Source organism: Podarcis bocagei, assembly GCF_964188305.1.
Source record: "Podarcis bocagei genome assembly, chromosome: 9".
In the NCBI taxonomy this organism is placed as follows: domain Eukaryota; kingdom Metazoa; phylum Chordata; class Lepidosauria; order Squamata; family Lacertidae; genus Podarcis; species Podarcis bocagei.
Window position 1 is genome coordinate 39771194 of NC_138134.1, and position 22310 is coordinate 39793503.

Here is a 22310-nt window from a genome sequence, read left to right on the forward strand (position 1 = left end):
TATATACCTTTTCTTCCACTGGCCGAACAGGATTTTTGAAACCTTCAAGACCAGTTTATTAGAAGCAATAGTGAATAAACAAATAATAAACGAAATGTAGAAAAGATTGGAAGAAAAAGAATTTACTGAGCATACTCAGCACAGCGTCCGGAGTGCAGCGGAGCACATAAAACGCTGGAAACGCCTTCCTTGCAATGGTGGTGGTGAGTCAGCTCAAACTCTTGCTCTCCGGTTGTATTTATGATATCCATTTAGGAAAATGATATTTATGTCCTGTATTTTGCCCAGCCAAAGGTGGCAACCCTACTTCCCACAAGCATTTGATTGGTCAGTGTGAGAACAGGATGCCAGACTGACCCAGCAAGCTTATATTATGTTTTTATATGGACACTAAAATTCCAGCACAACACATTTTTAGACAGCTTGCAAGAACTCAGCCTTATACCTGCCTTTCAAACATCGTGAGAATTTGCCTATAGGAACACTTAGTTTGAAACTCAAATCCAGTTTGAGATTTGACAAACACTGTTCAAGCAACATTTGTTTCATCAAGATAAGATGTTGCAGCCATGGATTTTAAGAAGATTAACTTGTTGTTTTCCTATCCCCCTTTGTTCATAACAAGCATGCACACAGGTACTTGCAGAAACCTTTACTCATCTAATAAAAGAGCATTATTTAACAATGAAGCCAGTGCCAGAAATGTATTAATCTTTGTTTTCTCGGTGGTTTCCCTTACAAAGCAAGAAACCAAATGGGGAGCCCAAGGGTTTGCAAATGGGGAGCATGTAAATGTTGCCTTCAGAAGGGTAGATAATCTTCACTTTGTCAGCCATCCAAAAAGAAAAAAAAAAAAGAGTGTCACTCAACAAGGTATTTATTGAGATAAGCTAAAGGAGCGACATGGAAAATTGGCTCCACCTTTCATATTAGTAGCTTATTCACCAGGATGGGAGAAGCCAAATTTTAAATCAGATTACTCACCCACCATTTTTAGGAAGTGTTATATAAGGTGAACCTTGTAAAATGAAGAGCGATTCATTTGGAATTACTCCTGATGTTTAAAACAAAAAACATGGATGCTAAAGAGATTCCAAACATGGCCTAATACAGCAAATTTAGGAGCAATGGGGCAGAATGCAATTGTTCAGACATGGTAACAAATATGCTGAGCAGCGCATGGGAACCTATATAGAGCCAACTATAGGAAATGTGCAGCACAGAATCTAAAGTTCTCCTGAGCAATAAATAAATTGCACTTGAATATCTAAAGTGTGAACACAAAAACAGGTTATGAAATTACTGTTTGAACTGGGTTTGTAGACTCTGGTTTGTGCTAACCATGCTTATACATCTGCTCCAAGCAAACCAGGGCTAAAGCAGCATTCCAGATTCTCCCACCTGCCTGCCAGCAAGCCACGCGACAAGCAGGTCTTGCTATTATCTCTCCAAGCATAGCCACCAGGGAATGAGCTTTGCTAAGCAAGCTGAGCCATGATTTCACTGCATACTCAGAATCTTAAATCAGGGGTAAGGCAAGAAACCAGAATTAAGCTCTATCTCTCGCACCCAGCCATTGAGAGCAAGATTTGCAGGTCCCCGCCTTCAGCTACAGTTGAAGGATTTGGGGGGGAAACGTGGTTGCTTCTGTTTAGTGCAAAGCCAACCCTTTCTACAGTTTTAGCAGCTATTGCTAGAAAACAGTACGAGCAAATGCTGCTTCCTACAGATGTTTTCAGACACTCATAAAATAACCTCACTGATTTAAAAACAACAACAAAAAAACCCAAAACAAAAGCATGGTACTTTGCTTTCCTGAAATTCAGAAATCAAAGTTCCATAGAAAGAGAAAGATGCAAATTATTTAAAAATCTGGGAGCTATAAACCAATCAAATCTGATGTGCTAGGCACATATTCTCTGAGACATTGCCACTGGTGAAGTGTTTCTCCAGTTACTATTGTACTCATGTACAGAGACAAATGAGACTGTTTCTCATCTCCTCTAACGTCTCCATCAAGCATTTCACAAGAAGCAAACAGGTCTATGGGAAGGGGTCAGAAAGGGGTCAGAAAGCAGCCAGAATCTTTACGTTTCCCTACATAACTGGGAGAGCTACAAACTTGTTCCTCTTTACAAAAAGCTGGGGTTCTCAGGATGCATACCCAGGAAAGCCAAGTGGGAAAGCCAAGTTGTGCAATTCACTGGATGACATCAGCATCTTCCCTGCAGACTACCAGTATTTAAACTGAAGCTTTTGTGGAATTGTTTGCAATGGATATCCAAACATGTCAAATTAAAATAAAGCTACCCCCTCTAAAAAACAACAAACCAACCAACAAACCCAGGGATAAAGGCAGCACATAGGAGGGGGTGTCTGCTAGAGGGAATTTTTTTTTTAAATCTTTACTTCTTCACAAGCAAAAGATAAAATCAATAATTTAGTTCAGAAGCATTACTGAAATACAGTTTAGGGCCACCTAATTTAAGATGAAATGTATCCTTGCTCTTCAAAGTAGCAGATAAAATTGCAACTGTGGTCTAAACCACAGAGCCTAGGGCTTGCTGATCAGAAGGTCAGCAGTTCGAATCCCCATGAGCTCCCGTTGCTCGGTCCCGTCTCCTGCCAACCTAGCAGTTCGAAAGCACGTCAAAGTGCAAGTAGATAAATAGGTACCACTCCAGTGGGAAGGTAAATGGCGTTTCCATGTGCTGTTCTGGTTCACCAGAAGCGGCTTAGTCCTGCTGGCCACATGACCCGGAAGCTGTATGCCGGCTCCCTCGGCCAATAAAGCGAGATGAGCACCACAACCCCAGAGTCGGCCACGACTGGACCTAACGATGAGGGGTCCCTTTACTTTATCTATTAATGGCAGCTGCCTAAGCCTGATTGCCCCCACACTCAGCATTCTTCTCTGTAAAAAGGCTCCCTTGAAATGCTTACCAGTAGTATGAAGCACTGTGGCAGGGCACTCCTAGACTAAATATTACAGCCTTTTTAAGGACATTAGTGAAATTCACCAAGGGTGCAGAATATGGGCATAAGAAGGAACTGAGGTGGCAGAAATCTCCCAACAAACCTGGAGGAAGCCTTCCATCTGGTGAAACAGTTCGGAGTCCCGCCGAATATTATCCTTAAGAGACTTTGTTTTGACAGAGAGTGAATGGAGCTCTGCTTCTATACTTTCAAGAGATATTCTGCAAGGAAAGAGTTGTAATTGAAAGCAATTTTAGAGAGAAGAGTTACCCACCAATAAGTGCTGACTACCTAACTAATTAAAAACACACACATGACAGCAAGTGTTATAACACAACGAGGTGAACAAACTGGACCTGCCAGTTTAGCAAATCTTCCCACAGTAGAAGATATGACCTAATAATTTCCCCTCCCATTATTTTCAGTGATCAAGGTTTTATGCCAAAGCAATTTCATCAAGAAGTTTCAGTAATGGACTCTGACCAAAGGGCAAAATATTTACCCAGACTACCTGTCACTAAATTAAAAGAGCCTGGGATTCCCAAGTCACAGATCTTGGGCACCCAAGGAGTCGTAACAGTGGTGGAACATCTGCAATGTTACAACTCCTGTTCTGTGCAGCCCTGTCCATCACCACAGAAACTTAACTAAGTTTTAAGGCAGGGCCTGAGTGCACAATGTTTTTTTTCTTGAGGGCAATATTTCCTTGGGAATAATCTGTCAGGAGACACAGACCAATGGCGGGCAGAAACAGAGAGTAAAGTGTTATGGATGAACTAATCCAGAATTTGCTTCCCTTTTCACCTTAGATTAGAATCCCAACCCTATTTAGCAGCAAGCTTCTTGTTTTGGTGGGTAATTTCAGATCTACAGAGTGTTTTTTTAGTACCGTGTAACAGACCAATACAGCTACTGTTCTGATAGGCAAGTGGGAGTTAATTCTTTTCTAACATTAGCGTTTTTTGCACACGCATGGCAGAAGCATACCAATATGCTCTCAAACATCTTGACTGGTGGGGTAGGGTAGGAGTGTTTTTCCCCCCAACTAGAGAAAAATTAAAAGACGGAAACAAAACGTTAATCAAATAGATTATTGCTCCTTGTTGTAAACCTACACAGAAAGTGAGAAAACACTTTAAGAAGCCGGGAAAAATAAGGAAGGAATTCTAATGGGATGGAAGAATGCGACAGCTTAGTAGGCATGGTTGCATGTGGCCTCTGGGGTCACAGGTTGCCTATCAGGTGCTTTAAGACGCTCTAGTCACTTGTCTCATCACCCCCGTAACAGAGCTTCCCACCTGGTGATGAGAGAAACATGTATGTTTTCTTAACAACCACATTATAAAAGAGAACCAATTGTTGTTCTCAGTTCATTAGTTCCCTGCAAATTGATATCAGCTCTCAGTTTAAAAATAATAAACCACTGCACTATTTCTGCTCAACCTTACATAACTTGATTCTAAAGTTTGGTTTTCTGTTTGCAGGATTTTTTAAGGATTTGTCACCAAACCACAGGGATAATTCTTCCCCAAGAGAGTTACCCTACCTAGGTCAGTTGAGGAAAGTTGTTAAATCACCAAATAATCCCCTGTAATACCAATACTTAACTCTAATCAGTTGTTCTATCAACAAAATTATGTGGAGACCAATAACCTTGAACGAGTTAGCAGTCCTTCTGAAAAGCCCTTAAAGATAAACTCAGAAAACCTCTAAACATGAAGGCATGCTTCAGGCATAGTTCTATCCACAGTGAAAATGAAACCACAGAGTCTATAGTAAACACTTGTTAAGATCTCAGTTTTCATGCCAAAACTTTGTGCATGTATTGAAGTGCTTCACAAAGAAAAAAGTTCCCAGTCAACGTTCTCGGTTTTCTTGCTTACCTGGCTGCCTCCTGAACGTGCTGTAGTTTGTCTGAAAAGGCTAGAAGAACTCTATCCTTCTTTTGGGCTTCCTAAAACAAACAAGATGACCCCATAAAATTCCACTCCCATGCTGAAACAGTACATAAACTTAGAGGTCTTTTTGGAAGTGCAGCCGAAGAGCTTTCTGTTTTATACCTGCTGTGTTTGTTTTAGAAGACACTCTTTTAGAAGGCTAGGAAGGATCTAATTAAACAAGGTAAAAAAGACATTTTCTATTTTAGAGAGCCTGAGAATTAGTAATCCTTCAGTGAATTCAACCCAGGTGCACTAAGGAGAGCTATTAGGCAAAAGCAGTGTACTAATGCCATGTATGCAATCTAATACAATATTTCCTGCTTAATCTCCACCTAATATCCCCTCTTTTCTCTGCCCCCCTCCCCCAGCGCCTTCAGATTAGCTGTTAAACCTATTTGCACAGGGATATTCACAAAGTCACAGAAACTAATGCTAAGACTTAGAGCAAACTAGGCAAAGATTAACTATAATCACCATCAAGGTTAAACTAATTGCAAATTGACAATTATATACATGTAAGGAAAATCTCGATCTATGCAACCAGTTTGAAAAGGAATAAGAGGGCATTGCCCTCCTCTTAAATCTTATGAGAATCGCACACACCCTGAAGTATTATCAGCAAGTAATCCATCAGATCTGGTAGCTTCTTCACAAACAACAGTTTAAGATTGGCATAGCTAGGTAGACAGGACAATCTAGAATTGGGAATTTTAAATACAATACCCAGAAAGTGCTTGTTCCAAGACTTTTAACTGCATGCTTACTCTGCACATTTTAGCATTGCAATAATAAATTAATGAAACCCGCGAAGAGCTTAACAATAACAATTAAAATTAAATGTTGCTCTTAAATTATGTGGCTGGCATCCCCCCCCCCCCCGCCTATCAATCACCTCCCCCTGCTGCTTAGATTTCTGCAGCCTGCTATCTTGGAAATGATTGTTATTTACATACCAAAGCAACAAAATGAAGCAGATTCATCCCAGGCTTGTTTGCTTTTGTATCTGCCAACTTGAGTAATGAGGATAGCTTAAAGCCAACTGCATTGCCAGCATATCCTCCCTAAGGAGTGGAGAGGGGAGGGGGTGATGGAAAAGACAGACAGAAGAGGTACAAGATGTCAATCTGCAATACTGTAAATGCTGACCCTCTCCCCCAATCCCCCAAATTGAAGCTTGTCCACTTACTGCATTCATAATATTCCCAGCCTGAAGGACCAAGTGCAATATGGAATGTAACTCTTCACAGCACATTAGCTCTGCAAAAACAACAACAACATAAGGTTCTGAATCCATGGGCTGTTTTCAAATGGCATCCAAGAAAGATTTTGTTGCTCCAGAAAAATTGCAGTCAAACCAGGCATTATTAATTTTTTTGGAGGGCGATTAAAGGAAAGTTCCCAAGCAAGGCAAGTGAAAAGCCAAAGCCCTACTGCCAAGCCTCAAGCTGACTGGCACACTGAGTATTTTGGAACCAACTCTGCAAAGAGTCTGACCAGATTGCCTGTTCACTTAACAGCAATGTACAAACCAGCACTACAGCCTGATAAGGTGCTTGACATTATTTATGGAATAGTTAAGTCAGCAGAGCATGAGACTCTTAATCTCAAGGTCGTGGGTTCGAGACCCATGTTGGGCAAAAGATTACAGCATTGCAGGGGTTGGGGCTAGATGGCTCACATGGTCTCTTCCAGCTCTACAGTTCTATGATTCTATTCCTAACTATTAAATGTTTTCAGTCACTCGCTTACCAATAAAAGAAGGGCAAGTAATCTGAGAAATCTGAAGAGGCAAAATATACAAGCAGTTTTGTCTATTGAGTATCACCAAGGCTGTCAGGCAAGGGCCAACTAACCTGTAACCCTCCAAATGTTGCTGGACTACAACTCCCATCAGCCCCAACTAGCATGGTCAACAGTCAGGGAGCATGAGAGATGTAGTCCAACATCATCTTGGGGAGTCACAGTTCTTTCAATACACTGATTAACCTAGTGTGCTGCATTGGAAGCCAACAAATTATTGTCAGCCTACAAGCACTTTTTATTCCTCAACTTATTAATTTGCACATTTCTGAAAGAGGCCACTGTTATTCTTGTTCAATAGATGTGACCTAAAGGCCAAAGGTTTTCCTGTAACCAATGCTTATGTACCCGGCCACAATTAAATTCATACATTATAAGGAGTATGTGGGAGGAAGCAAGAAAATGAAACAGGAACTTAGAATGGTCTGTTTGAGTAAACGCTGCAGTTTCTGGGTCAGTTCATGAACTGCAAAATGCTAATTTGGATGTATGAAGTGTTTAAACAAAGCTACAAATATAGTATGATTTATTTTTCTTAGATCCCACCCTTCCTCTTGGGAGAGCCTAGGAAAGTTAACCATCATAATAAACACTACAAAATAGTTTTTTTAAAAAACCACAATTAAACCACTGACCAGCAAGAAATAAAATGTATCAGAAATAGTACTGGATGAATCCCAAGCCGGAATTAAGATTGCCGGAAGAAATATCAACAACCTCAGATATGCAGATGACACAACCTTGATGGCAGAAAGTGAGGAGGAATTAAAGAACCTTTTAATGAAGGTGAAAGAGGAGAGCGCAAAATATGGTCTGAAGCTCAACATCGAAAAAACTAAGATCATGGCCACTGGTTCCATCACCTTCTGGCAAATAGAAGGGGAAGAAATGGAGGCAGTGAGAGTTTTTACTTTCTTGGGCTCCATGATCACTGCAGATGGTGACAGCAGTCATGAAATTAAAAGACACCTTCTTCTTGGAAGAAAAGCAATGACGAACCTAGACAACATCTTAAAAAGCAGAGACATCACCTTGCTGACAAAGGTCTGCATAGCTAAAGCTATGGTTTTCCCAGTAGTGATGTATGGAAGTTAGAGCTGGACCATAAAGAAGGCTGATTGCCAAAGAACTGGTGCTTTTGAATTATGGTGCTGGAGGAGACTCTTGAGAGTCCCATGGACTGCAAGAAGATCAAACCTATCCATTCTGATGGAAATCAGCCCTGAGTGCTCACTGGAAGGACAGATCCTGAATCTGAGGCTCCAATACTTTGGCCACAACATGAGAAGAGAAGTCTCCCTGGAAAAGACCCTGGTGCTGGGAAAGACTGAGGGCACAAGGAGAAGGGGACGACAGAGGACGAGATGGTTGGACAGTGTTCTCGAAGCTACCAGCATGAGTTTGACCAAACTGTGGAAGGCAGTGGAAGACAGGGGTGCCTGGCATGCTCTGGTCCATGGGGTCACGAAGAGTTGGACACGACTAAATGACTAAACAACAACAACAACCAGAATAATTAACCTATATGCAATTCTTAACGTATTGAAATAGTGTACATTTTCTATGTACAGTCAAGTCCATGCTGATGCTTCCCTTCTCATTTTCAAGCGCTTACCATAAAGCCATTACCCCTTAATGCCAGAACACTTCTCTGTGCACTTGGCAAGTGGGTAGCGATCCATGACCTTATAGCTCTTAAAAGCAGATTCAAGCCTGAGTGCGCACACCTGCCTACCTGAAATGGTGATGAGAAATGCAGTGTAGGGCCTGGAGTAATGGTAAGGAGAACTTCTCAAGGCTTTATTGGCTTCAGTCATATAGGATACTAACCTATGGTTTATTTTAACTGTGGTTTGCAGTACAAACCAGGATCAGTCTTGTAGATGAGCACGTAACCGTGGCTCGTTTTGCCTAATTGTAACTGCTCTGTAGCCAGGTGGGCATCTGGGGCAGGGCATGAAAATGAACCAGGGTTATGCCAGGAATGCAAGATCTGGTGTGATGAGAAACCATGGTTAAATACAAGCTGAAATTTGTAAACCAACATCAAACCATGGTCTCTGATTTGATCACAACCTGATTCAAGGTGGATCACAATGACAGCATTACAACCATAGAAATATAAAGTGAAAAAAATGGACATGTGTTTTGGCTGTATGAGGGGTCCCAGCTGAAAATTACCAGAATGGATGCCACTACTCCACAAATGAGAAAATACTGCAAGATATTTCATATACAGGAAAGGAGTATCATCAGTACAAACAAGTGGGAAAATGACTTCAATAATGTGGCCTTGTGATCAAAGTTAAGAATTTTGAGACACATATCAGACTGATAACACACGCACCTTTGTGGAATGTGTCAGAGCTGGCTAGCTTCCTTTAAATAGCTAATAGGTACCTGAAATTCCAGATCTCATCTCTCTAGTTAAGTTGATTAACCTGCTAAGAAAAACAAGTGCCTAATGCATGCTGCAGCATGTTTAATTACCCTTTGTAGCCATTCTTATAATTGTCATGTCTTTCTGAAGAGAAGTACAAGATGGGGAGAAATCTTTTTTTAACACCATGGCTTCGAGTCGCAGTGAATAGCTGAAAAACAAACAAATTAAGATTTAGAACTGGTATACAAGTGAGAGAGAATTTATAGTGAATAGAAAAGGGCTTAGCGTTTCCTTACTTTGGCACCTGGATTAGTAGGTACATAAAAGAATCTGCTTGACACAGTTTTGATAGGTCTCCATTGAAATCCTTTAATTTCTTTACCTAGGAATGGGATAGAGAGAGAGAGACAAGAGGTTGATAAGAGGTTGATAAGAATCAAACTGGTCACTGCTCAAACCAATGTTAAAGAATGAACTGAGATTTAAGAGCTCACCATGATTTTAAAAATTGCTTTTGGTGCTAGGACTAGATCTTATGGCAGATAGCTACAACAAAAAGCAATGCCCATGCATATATTACCAAGTAACATCGGGTTTGCCATTGTCCTTTAAATTTCTCTTCCCCAGATTCACCTGTCTGTTATTGCAGGATCAGGATATCACAGCACAACATTCATTTTCTGCCACTAACATTCATTGGGGGGAGAGATAGGACACTGGGCTGCTGTTTCCAACAAGGATCCTTTGTCTGCTGTAAGATCTAGTTCAAGCCCAAGACACTTTGTTTAATACAAACATTTAGAGGTGGGGTTGGGTTTTTTGTTTCTGTTTCTTGCTTTCTTTTTGGCAAAGCTTGATAGCATACATCTAGGAAGTATGCTACCATGCCTGAAATGCATTTACTTAAACAAGCTTACACTTTCTTTTGCCCCCACATTTATTTATTTAAATGTTTTTATACTAGCTTTCATAGCAAGGCACTTCACCAGGCATAGGCAAACTTGGCCCTCCAGATGTTTTGGGACTACAACTCCCATCATCCCTAGCTAACGGGACCAGTGGTCAGGGATGATGGGAGTTGTAGTCCCAAAACATCTGGAGGGCCAAGTTTGCCTATGCCTGCACTTCATAAAGGAAAGGCAGGACAAAGGCTTCCCAGGACCCACACTGTTGCCAACTGATGACAGGAACTTTGCAGAGTCCCTCTCTCCACATGCCAACTGCTGAGCTGTGGTGCACCATTTGTTCCTTATCAGGGGAAAATGGAATTGTGAGTTATGAGCCCCTGAGCTGCTGTGTGCTCAGGCATGGTGTATGTGTAGCAAGTAGTCCTTGTCTGGAAACTGTATCACAGCAAACCTTCCCAGCTGCTCCTACATAGCTCCTGGTGTGTCTGCAGGGCTGAACTGTGTCCGATAAACCTGCTCTTCTTTCAACCATACTTTTTTGAAAATGTAATTGTCAAACAAGCCAGACTCTAGAAAAATGGCCTAGTTCTCTCTGTGGTTAGAACTAACAAGGGGGCAAAGAGTTGTTCAACTGTTTATTTGTTTATAAGAGTATTTTTAAGCCATCAGCTCAAAACAAATCTCATGGCAATGTACAATAAAAAAATTAAAACAATAATAAAATAATAAAATACAGAACAAACGAACAACACTGAATTCAGTTAATTATCTAGAAAACCTGGGCAAAACCAACGTTTTCAGCAGGTAATGAAATATAAAAATGATAGGAGCCTGGTACATCCCCCCCCCAAATTTAACTGTCACTCACACACGCCTCTGTTTCAAACATGGGCTCGATTCAGACTTTGCCTGAATGCAAAATATTGCTTTGGGGCAGCAGAAAGCATCAATGAATAAGTGCATTGCTAGGAAAAGCAGAGATTTCCACAAGCATTAAATGTGTTCATTTGACTGCTTATCATTGAAATGTTTTGTCTGACAGGTATCAGGCATGCAGAGGACCACGAGATCAATCTCCATGTTGTCACAAAACTGGCATAAGGCAAACACACCTGGCAGTTAATAGTACTGAGTGCTACAAGACAGCACGAGACAGCCTGCCAACACATTACCGTGGAAATTATCAAAAACAAGTTGTGTCTCATTTCTCCCTCCCTCCCTCCCTCCCTTTCTCCTTTAGGGGGACAATTTCACACATTCTTGGCCTTTACTCAGACAAGGATATGGTATCTACATTACTTTTGGAAAACGTGAGCCTACATACTTTACAATTTGTGGGTAGATTAATAGAACATGAAGAGGAAAATAGTTTACTTAAAAAAATTAAAATCAAACTTTTACATACTTCTAAACTTGCAACACCTAAAGCAAACCTGTAAGAATTTTAAAAACCTCTTTAAAAAGTTAATAATTGCTTTGCTGCAAAGATAATTGAAGCACTCCTACTTAGTATGCAAATTAATGATCGTAATATCTGTTATGTTTTTGTTTAGTGCTCCTTGAATCCTTCATAGACACTGATTGTGGAAGCTGTGGGTGTACAGATGGCTTCAGTACTCATAAGGTACTTTTAAAAAAAGGCACCCACGCTGAAGAGAAGGGTAGGCAAAATACAAATGCAACGTTAACTGGCTATGCTTTATCAGGGCAGGCATATTTCATAAGGCGTGGAGTTAATAGGCTTGTTTAGGCAGAAATGGAGGTGGACAGCTTCTATCATCCCATCGTACCCTAACCCTTTTGCACACCTGGTTCTGATTTCTAAAACTAGAAGTGAGAAACATGGCAAGAAGCTGCACCCCTTACTGTATGGATCCATAAACTAAATCCCAGATTTGTAACGGGACAAGGGGGTGGGGTGGAGATACATTGGTATGATTAGGCATTGTGAAGGCAAAAGCATTCTGCACATGTTCAAAGACCCTCTGTATTGTACACATTCAAAAACTGAGCCCCAATGTTTTTAGATCTGGGATGTGCCGAAGAGCTACTTAAACAAACCCTACCTATATCCAAATGTTTTAAAACAGGCATGGCCAAACTTGGCCCTCCAGATGTTTTGGGACTACAATTCCCATCATCCCTGACCACTGGTCCTGTTAGCTAGGGATGGTGGGAGCTGTATTCCCAAAACAGCTGGAGGGCGGAGTTTGACCAAGCCTGTTTTAAAACTTGGAGAACATCCCTTTGTTCAATTACCATTATTTTTTATAGACTCAAATGTCTGGCTCCCTCACAAAGTCAGTAACACAGTGATGTCACTCACATGGGTTGTGTGGATTCCTGCCATTTTCCCCTCCACTGAGACTATGAACATTGGTATGGAAACAGATAATGCAAATACAGTGGTACCTCGGGTTAAGTACTTAATTCATTCCAGAGGTCCATACTGAAACTGTTCTTAACCTGAAGCACCACTTTAGCTAATGGGGCCTCATGCTGCTGCCGCACCACCGGAGCATGATTTCTGTTCTCATCCTGAAGCAAAGTTCTTAACCTGAAGCACTATTTCTGGGTTAGCGGAGTCTGTAACCTGAAGCGTATGTAACCCAAGGTACCACTGTATCCAAATGCAGAGCAGAATCTATCTGGTGGCAATCTATAAAACAAGGGTGGTTTATGAACGGGGTCTTTGAAAATATGCAATGTCCACCACCCATTTAAGAGATTGGAACTCTTCCAAAGAGATGAATGGAACCCATTACCTTAGTATAAGAATTATGAGTTGGACATCACATATATTATCAGTTGTCAGCCTGGGAGGTGGGCAGCAACTGAATGAAAAAGAATGAAGCAAGTCCTACCTATATAGTTTCTGCATACAGTGGTGCCCCGCAAGACAAAAAACTCGCTAGACGAAAGAGTTTTCCGTTTTGGAGGTGCTTCGCAAAATGAATCTCCTATGGGCTTGCTTCGCAAGACAAAAATGTCTTGCGAGTTCCTGCGGGGTTATTTTCCTTCCCCTCCCCCCTTTTTCTAAGCCGCTAAGCCGCTTATCAGCTGATCCGATAAGCTGATAAGCCGCTAAAAGCCGCTAATACTCTAATCCGTCAATGGGCTTGCTTCGCAAGACGAAAAAACCGCTAGACGAAGAGAATCACGGAACGGATTCTTTTCGTCTTGCGAGGCACCACTCTACAGTAAGATCTTGTTACAGGGAAGGTACTTCTATGCGATTAAGTACAGATTTGGCCCAAAAACAGTTTCGCACATTCAGGATTTGGTGTTATTTTGAGTATACAACAATGCAACTCGTGTGAATATTTCATACCCCCCCCCCCCCGAAAAAATGTTACAAAGTAAATGATGTATTATTTAACACAACACAACACAAGCCACTTGCCAATTCTCTATCTTCACGCTTGATTTCTATTTTTCTTTCCCCCAACCTATTTGCATTTCAGTTTTTGTACATCTTTTTAAAAGACAACCCAACGATTGGAACATTGCTTAAGCACTTTGCTCCAAATGTCACAAGCCTCTGACAAATAAGAAATATGAACTTTCTAGCTGAGCAGGTACAATAAGGAATAACTGCTTGAGAGAAGAACTTCAGTAGCCTATTGCTTCCTAATGAGCCATTTGCTACTGATGGATAGAAAGATACTTTGGCAGGGAATACTATGCAAAGGAAATATTTCAAGGGCTGGGACCTGTAAACAGGGTGATACATTGTTCAACTCTGAATCAATGAAAGTTGAATTCTTTAACAATGTAAACTAAGCGAAAGTCCATAAATTTAGTCACCATGGAAACTGTCCGTCCTTCCTCTGGCAATCATCCCTGCCCTCATCTTCAACTTCCTGAGCTTCAAAAGGCCCTGCCTCTTTCCTGAACCTAAGCTTGTAGGGGGAAGTTTCCCAGTCTCCATGCTACACTTTATAGAAACATTCTGAGCAGCTCCAAAGCACAGCGTGAAGTCAGAGATGAGACTCTACTCCTATCCTGAGCCCTTCTGTCTTCTGAGAACTTAGGAAAGGGGCACGGCATTTGTGGACTTCTGTATGTGTTCAGGGAGCTATGCAAGAAGATCCTGTAGCGTGACTGCTGCCGCCTTCTGAACTCTGTTTACTTTCTGAACTCGTAATAAAAGCCAGAATGTTTTTTATTATACACCCAGTAGCAAATACAATGTCTAAAGAATTGTAGCACACAACTGATACTGATTTTTCTATATTAGTAACTTTGTAGTAATGTAACATTTTTATATGTAACTGTGTATTTCTGTAATATTTTGTTTTAGTTATCTGTTGTTGTTTCTATTTTCTGTACACCGCTTAAGATATATATTTAAAATATATTAAGCTGTACAGAGATTAAATAATCAACAACAACAACAAATTTCCACTCTTCCTTCCCTAAAAAAGAAGAAGAAGAAGGAAAAGAATTGTAGCACACAGTGCACCGGGTATATGGGTAGTTAAAATGCTGCCTTAAGTGCAACAGTTACAGGTAGTTAGTCATGCTGGTCTGTCGTAGTCGAAACAAAACAAAACAAAACAAAAATTCCTTCCAGTAGCACCTTAGAGACCAACTTAGTTAGTTATTGGTATGAGCTTTCGTGTGAAGAAGTGTGCATGCACATGAAAGCTCATACCAATAACTAGGTTGGTCTCTAAGGTGCTACTGGAAGGAATTTTTTATTGTTTTGTTTTATTTTATTTATTTTGTTTTGTTTTAAAGTGCAACAATAGTTGGGGATTAACATGCTAGCTTCTTAGCCTGCTCAGATCTTCAAGCTAACACTTCAATAAAGAGCTAGCTTGCAATCCAGCAAAATGTTGCAAAGTGTGACTATTTTCATTACTTCTGCACCGTAGCAGTAAAACTGTGCAAGTCGAAGCATGTTGATGTTGAGTTCTACCAAAAGCATCCATGATATGGCATACACTTGAACACAACCCTAATTGCAATACTACTATTCCCTCACTTCCTTTGGCTTTGCACACCACCCTCTCTTCTTTCCCAGTCCATCTATGTAAAGTCATCTCATTTGGCAGCTCTTTGTCTTTAACAATGCTTACTGTCACTCTTCTCATTCCTGGGAACTCACGTGCTCATGGAATCAGCTATACTTTCCTTAGAAGACTCCCAAGGCTACCCTTGACATTCCACACTTTTCAGACCCAGAACTTTGGGCCTATGCTCACACATGTGCACATACATGTTTCTCCCTTCTCTTGCATCTGAGATTGAATGCAGAAATCATTGCTCACCTTCCCTCCCCCCCCAACCCCCCCCCAAACACATACACAGATCCTATTCCTTTGGAACCACCATTAGAGAAACCTATTTCCCTTTGTTCCTAAATATGCAACTTTTGCCATGTGTTCATCTTTGTTCCTTCCTTCTCTTCTTATACACAAGCTGGAGGAGGAGACGTCTTACAACTTCTGGTTCCTCCCCCCCCCCCCCATCTAAAAGAAGTCATTTCCCCCTGTTTGTATCTACTGTTGGGACACTCTTTCATGACTGGGTCATCCTGGGCCTCAACACTGGTCTCTGCTAAAGCCACCTTTCCCTTTAATGATAACATCTGCAAGCCAGTTTATATATTCAGGGAAGTATATGACATAGTCCTCCATATGAAAAGAGATTCTGTATGAAGGTTCCAAGGAGCAATTCCACATGAACATTCTGTGGTGGTCCTGGATGTCAGAGTTGGTTTTCCATGAAATACTCAATATCTACAAACTTCTGTTCTTATAGTTACATGGACTTTTTTACTCTCCAGTCCCCAACAATCTATTTATTTTCTCTCTCTTTTTGTTAGCACATAGAACACCTTCTCTCAACCATGCTGCTTTTATGCCTGGAACAACTTCTCTATTACTGCGCTTCAAATTTCCATTCTTCCTTTTAGTTCCTCCACACAATCCACTTCCCCCCAGAAAGATTTTCCTGGCCTATTCTGTTACTGGCCACTGCCTTCCTACTCCTTAGGGTTGTCTTTTCTTGTCCATCAGCACTGTTTCATCACTTATACAATCCTTCCACTAAGCAAGACTGAATATGTAACAAAAAATGTTTTCAAAAAAATGCTCAAGAGCACAACAGGAAAGGAGTAATTAAGATCCCTAATGTATACTCATGGTTCCATAACACCACCTTTACAAGATATAGCTTTAGCATACTCCTAAACAACATTTGCTCAAATTTAACATTGCTTTAAGGCTGCTGTAATGTCAGGTTTTGTGACATTAGTCAGCAAGTCACAGGATAAGCATTATATTTTTGGTTTAATCCTGACCTGAGTTCAGCAGAGTTCCACCACTGCTGAAGAAAGGGGGCAGGGTGAATTATTTATTTATCTATCTATCTATCTATCTATCTATCTATCTATCTATCTATCTATCACCCCTCCTATTCTCCACAGCCACCACTGCTCCCTTAAAAACTGCCCCTGGGAATTTTGGGGACCCCCTAGAACATTGTTTGAGGTGGTACTTGGGCTGCAGATGGAATAAGAAACTTTTGCGGGATCTTAGCTCCCAGAACCAATGGAAGAAACCCTTCCATCCATACAGGATCAAGTCTGGATCTGACTCACTATCTTGGTCAGTATGCATAGCCCCCCCCCAAGACATATCTTTCTCATCTTCAAGAACATGTAGCTAATAGTCCCTGTTCAATTTACAGAAGTTTTTCAACACAATCCTCCTCTTACCTCTTCTGTTTCTGGCAATAACTTGATGAGTTCACGTAGTATCTCAGAACCATAGAGATCACTTCTTCCTGAGTGGAGATCTTCAATTATGGATTCAACTGATCTTGGTGGGGAAATATAAGAAAGACATACAGTTTCATCTAGGAAGTTTGCATTTCCATAAGATAGAACATTAGATTTCTTGCATGTTCAAGAACACAACCAAGCTGTTTTTGCTTCATATGCTATGACAGCTTCATTGCTATACAACTTTCAGTGGCCATGCATGGTATTCATATGTGTCCTCATTGCAGGTTCCACTGAAATGAATAGAACTGTCTAGAACAATAATGCATTAACGCCAATGCAACCCACAATTCTTACTCTTAGCCTTTTTCACACATAAAATAAATGACTTTAGAAAAATAAAACATTAATCTTCAAACTATAATGGGTTTGAATCCTTGAAGAGAAACACTGAGCTCAACTGAAAATGAAGTATCTAACTATAGACTGCTCAACTTTACAGTAATAATAGCACATGTATAAGGAAAATACAGTACAAGTAAAGTTTACGCATCTGTACCCCATTTTTTAGTTAGATTCGGCTTGTAGCTATATTACTTATGGGGAGGTATTTCTCATTTTCTACCATATTTTTATCACCATGTCTGACAGTTGCAATAGTCATGTAACATCTTACTTTTTAAACTGCTTAAGAAAGATCCCAATATTCATACTTCTTTTGGCATCCAAAATATTAATCTGAAAAAAAGAGAGTGATGCATTAAAAGGCTTGTTCAAACAGAATGTTTTAATAATGCTGGATTACTTTGCTTACATTTCCTGGCATGGAAAAGCAGAAGAAAGTTCTATCCTATAGCAAATGCAAGGATAATTCTTCTGTGATATGCAGATAATCCCAAATACTGTGTAAACATTCATGCACCATGAAAGAAGTTGCCATTAGAGCCAACTATCTGTAAACCAGAAATTACTTCTCTTTTTTTCCCTATACAAACTTTACAATGCATGTATCCAGCACAATACTGTTAACAGTTCATACTGTTACACATCAAACATCATCACCTCTACAAAATGAAGCTGACTTTAAGTACTGCTGCCTTAGAACATAAATAATACACTTTAAGCTTTTTTAAAATAGCATTGCATCTTTATGATGCTATTTGTTTAATATCCATCTGACAAAAAAAACAAATATAGATTGGATCCACGGTTTTCACATTCATGCTAACTAAAATTCATTTTACCTTAGCACTAATACTATAATTACTATATCAGCTCCTGCAAACGACCCTGAGTTGTAGCCCAGTCAGGGGTTAGCCAACATTGCTGTGCATAGTTGCACATGCACAAATGAATGATAAGAAACAAAGGTGAAAATGTTGTCCAGAGCCTGTCCTACACTCGAGTAGGACCCTGGGGGGTGGGAGGGAGATACAATACAAATGAAACCTGAAGACTATCTTAACCCTCTAAAGTTTTCTTGACTCCTTTTGATATACCTGCCTACCCATTTGAATCTGTGGCTAGTCTTGAAATGCTAAAAGCCCAAATAAGTGTGTGGCTTCCATTTTGCACACTCCAGACACAGTACTTCACCACATTCCACATTGGAATATTAAATAGCCAGAAACAATTACCTGGAATGATGCCACCTTATGTTATTAGGTAAAAACGTTACATTGGTAACTAGGCTTTCATTGCTGCTATTAACCCCCATGCAGTTCATTAGCAGCAGAAAACTGCTTTATGACAACTGTCACCTGTCGGCCAGCAAAGGCAGATACCCAAAAGCATAATGTCTTTGTACAAGAATAGCTCCATCATACACAGTGATTAGTCTAGCAGCCCTCAGTTAAATTCCTGTTAGGATAGCATAGCATACCACACTTGCTAATATAAAACTAAAAATATACCATATTGTTCAATTCCCTGAAGCAGGGGTGAAAATGTGAATTGTGGTTTTTGTGTGGTAGTACTCAAATCCCCACGATGGGGTGAGCTCCCATTGCTCGGTCCCTGCTCCTGCCAACCTAGCAGTTCAAAAGCACGAAGTGCAAGTAGATAAATAGGTACCGCTCCAGCGGGAAGGTGAACAGCATTTCCGTGCACTGCTCTGGTTCGCCACAAGCGGCTTGGTCATGCTGGCCACATGACACGGAAGCTGTACACCGGCTCCCTCAGCCAATAAAGCAAGATGAGCACCGCAACCCCAGAGTCGTCCGTGACTAGACCTAATGGTCAGGGGTCACTTTACCTTTACTCACAAAATACAGTTGTTTGACTCATGCAAAGTCAGAGTTATCAGTTAGTCATTCCAATGCTATAATGTTGACTGATAACAGAAGTGACATCAGAATTCTCCTCCAAACCACTCTATGGTCTGGAAAGTAGTTACAGACTAAGTTGCACTGTTTCTGACTCTTAGTAAGCAGTGAAAATAGCCAAGATCCATTGATCCCTGGGCATGTACCTCCAGATGGTGGAGATGTCAGGCACTATTCCGGCGCCCAGGCATCTTCACTTAGTTGCAAGTGGGCAATAGTCGGGTACAAAATGTGCCTGGCACCTTGCTAATTTTGAACACCGTAACTATTGATAACAAGACCCTAAGTTTCCTGATAAATTACTGTTGGTGTTTATCTGAGAATGTACAAACATTACAATAGTCCCCACTTGTTACAATATGCTGTTTGTAACTAAAACATTAATACTAAGTTTTATTTTTTTAATTAGATGTTTCTAGTGCAAGTCCAGTCTTATATAAAGAACAACCCCTTCTGAATATTTGCCAAAGCAAGGAGTACATGATTAAGTGAAAACGTATGCATATAGTACGGCCTGAACTGTCATTACAGAAGCTGTATCTACTATCTAATCTGTTCTCAAATGTTTTCCTGAATGTACTTTCATTGACCCCTAGAACAGCAATTTCATTGGCTAACTGGTAAACCCATATTTAGATGCAAGGGAATCCTTTATAATTTTTATAAGATGTGTTAAAAGATACCAGATCACTATGTTAAAGGGAGGGGCAAACATAAGCCCCAGGGGGCAATTTTGAAGTTACCACATGAAATAGATAAAAGTACACCATCTCCTTGGGTGGGTACTAACTTGAGGCATATTCTTTCTTTTGCAAACATCTACCTATCAGACCCTCTTAGTGAGCTGTGCAGTCAGATACTGAAGAAGATGCAACAGGCAAGGTGAAAAGAGCTCTCTCTGTTCAACAAGCATTACTTTTTCCACACTCTACCAACAAATTTCTCCCTTTTGCTTACTGATTCATGCAACATGCTTTCTTGAACACTTGCCCTCAGATGTTTCAAACAAGTACTGTATTTAGCAGGAAGCCTCAGGAACTAATAAGCACCCACCCTTTGGAAGTGCTCAAAAATCCAGGAAGACAAGCAAGGACAAAAGTTAAAACCTGTTAAAGTGTTGCTCAGCACATGGCAATTATCATCTGTGCTTTTACATGTAAATGCCACATTTTTATCACTCCTAAATCCTGTTTGGCATTCCTGACAACCATCACCTCATTCTGGGGCTTGGCTCTGCACTTACTTAAAAGGCATGCCAGCATATTTCCACATTTTCATTACTCTACAGTCCTGAGACTTGAGCATCTTTGCAACCTCATGCCTCCTGACCTGAAGTCATATATAAAGTTTAGTCATACAGATGACCAAGATTAAGCACTTGATATAAACTAAAATTACACTCAGTGCAATGTTGATAGCTCATTTCTATTAAAGATGTTAAACAGATTGTAACTTGATTCAACCTGAAAGTGAATACACTAGTTCTTTCCCTGCCTTTGAAGCCAAACTTGCAAGACACGTGCATTGGACTGAAAGCTCAAGCTACAATTTTCATCATGTTTCTCAGTCTTGAAATGGAGCTCAAAGGCTCTTTCACCACCATCTTTTATCTGAGGTGTTCCATTTCCATTCTTTTTGGATAACCAGCTGCTCATAGATTTATTAAGCGTCATATCTCCTGATATTCTTCAAGAGTCATTAAGTGAATCCCACTTTTATCCCATATTTTATGAATGTACAAGAGACAGGGGAGTCTAATAACTGAGTTATTTGAATGTAGAAAAAAGTGACTTTTGAAGGAAGGATCTATAGACAGAAAACCAGATTCTGCTATTTCAAGCCCAAACATCTTTAGTCTACATAGATTTTTCAATTCGGCATAAAAGTTATGTATTCTTCTAGATAGGAAAAATCTGGAATTATAATTTACCCCAACACACATTAATCTTTTAAAATCTCTTAAGTTTGTCATCTGCACAAGAGAAACACAGTGGTACCTCTAGTTACGAACTTAATTCGTTCTGGAGGTCCGTTCTTAACCTGAAACTGTTCTTAACTAGAGGCGAGCTTTCGATAATGGGGCCTCTTGCTGCCGCTGCCTTGCCGGCACATGATTTCTGTTCTCATCCTGGGGCAAAGTTCTCAACTCGAGGTAACTCTTCAAGGTTAGTGGAGTTTGTAACCTGAAGTATTTGTAACCTGAGGCGTTTGTAACTCAAGGTACCACTGCATTTTGAAATGAAATTCCAAGATGTCTTCTCTTCCAATCATCTCCCCTTCCCCAACCCTTTTGACCAATATCCTTCTTCCTCACTAGCAATGTAAAGTAATATCCACATTCAGCACTACACTACACTCCATTCATTAGGACAGTGCAGGGGTAGTCAACCTTTTTATACCTACCGCCCACTAATGCATCTTTCTTGATGGTAAAATTCCCTTACCGCCCACCAGCGCTCAATGAAAGAAGGATTCGGCTTGTGCCGTAGAACCCCCTACCACCCACCTAGAATCCTGAAACGCCCACTAGTGGGTGGTAGGAACCAGGTTGATAACCCTTGCTCTAGAGCTGCAGATAAAAATCACAAGACAGATAAAGAAATAATATTGGGGCATCAACAAAGACTTGTACAGTGGTGCCTCGCAAGACAAAATTAATTCGTTCCGCAAGTTTTTTCTTCTTGCGAGTTTTTCGTCTTGCGATGCAAGATAGGAATGCATTGAAAATCAATTAATGCGTTCCTATGGAAACCGCCTTCAGACCAGGTCCGGGGACAGTCTGTCCCCCGACCTCTTCTGAAGGCTGGGGGGGGGACAAGGGCTTTTCTTCCCACCCCCAGCATTTTAAAAAACCCCGGGGCAGCGGAGGACTTCTCCGCTGTCCGGGGCGATCTTAAAATGCTGGCGGGCGGCATTTTAAAATCGCCCGGGACAGCGGAGGACTTCTCCGCTGTCCGGGGCGATGTAAAAGCCCCTGGGAAGGCAGGCAGGGGGGACAAAGACTTTTGCTTCCCGTCCGCCTTCAGAAGAGGTCCTGGAACTCTTCTGAAGGCGGGCGGGGGGCGAAAGTCTTTGCCCCCCCCCCCGCCTGCCTTCAAAAGCCGTCCGGGAAGGCAGGCAGGGGGGAGCAAAGACTTTCGCCCCCCGCCCGCCTTCAGAAGAGGTCCAGGACCTCTTCTGAAGGCGGGCGGGGGGCAAAAGTCTTTGCTCCCCCCGCCTGCCTTCAAAAGCCGTCCACGATAGCGG

General features: G+C 41.0%; 1 protein-coding gene across 2 annotated transcripts in view; it reads right to left on the bottom strand.

Moving 5' to 3' along the window:
* Positions 1–22310, bottom strand: part of FHDC1 (FH2 domain containing 1) — a 51427-nt gene that overhangs the window by 7818 nt on the left and 21299 nt on the right. For both annotated transcript variants that reach the window (XM_081208327.1, XM_081208328.1), the window contains exons 3-10: positions 17417–17478; positions 16735–16837; positions 9396–9481; positions 9207–9307; positions 6103–6173; positions 5870–5977; positions 4860–4930; positions 3080–3197 (exon numbers count right to left, since the gene is read on the bottom strand). In XM_081208327.1, the coding sequence (XP_081064453.1) occupies positions 3080–3197; positions 4860–4930; positions 5870–5977; positions 6103–6173; positions 9207–9307; positions 9396–9481; positions 16735–16837; positions 17417–17478 (720 nt within the window). The remainder of the gene's footprint in view (positions 1–3079; positions 3198–4859; positions 4931–5869; positions 5978–6102; positions 6174–9206; positions 9308–9395; positions 9482–16734; positions 16838–17416; positions 17479–22310) is intronic.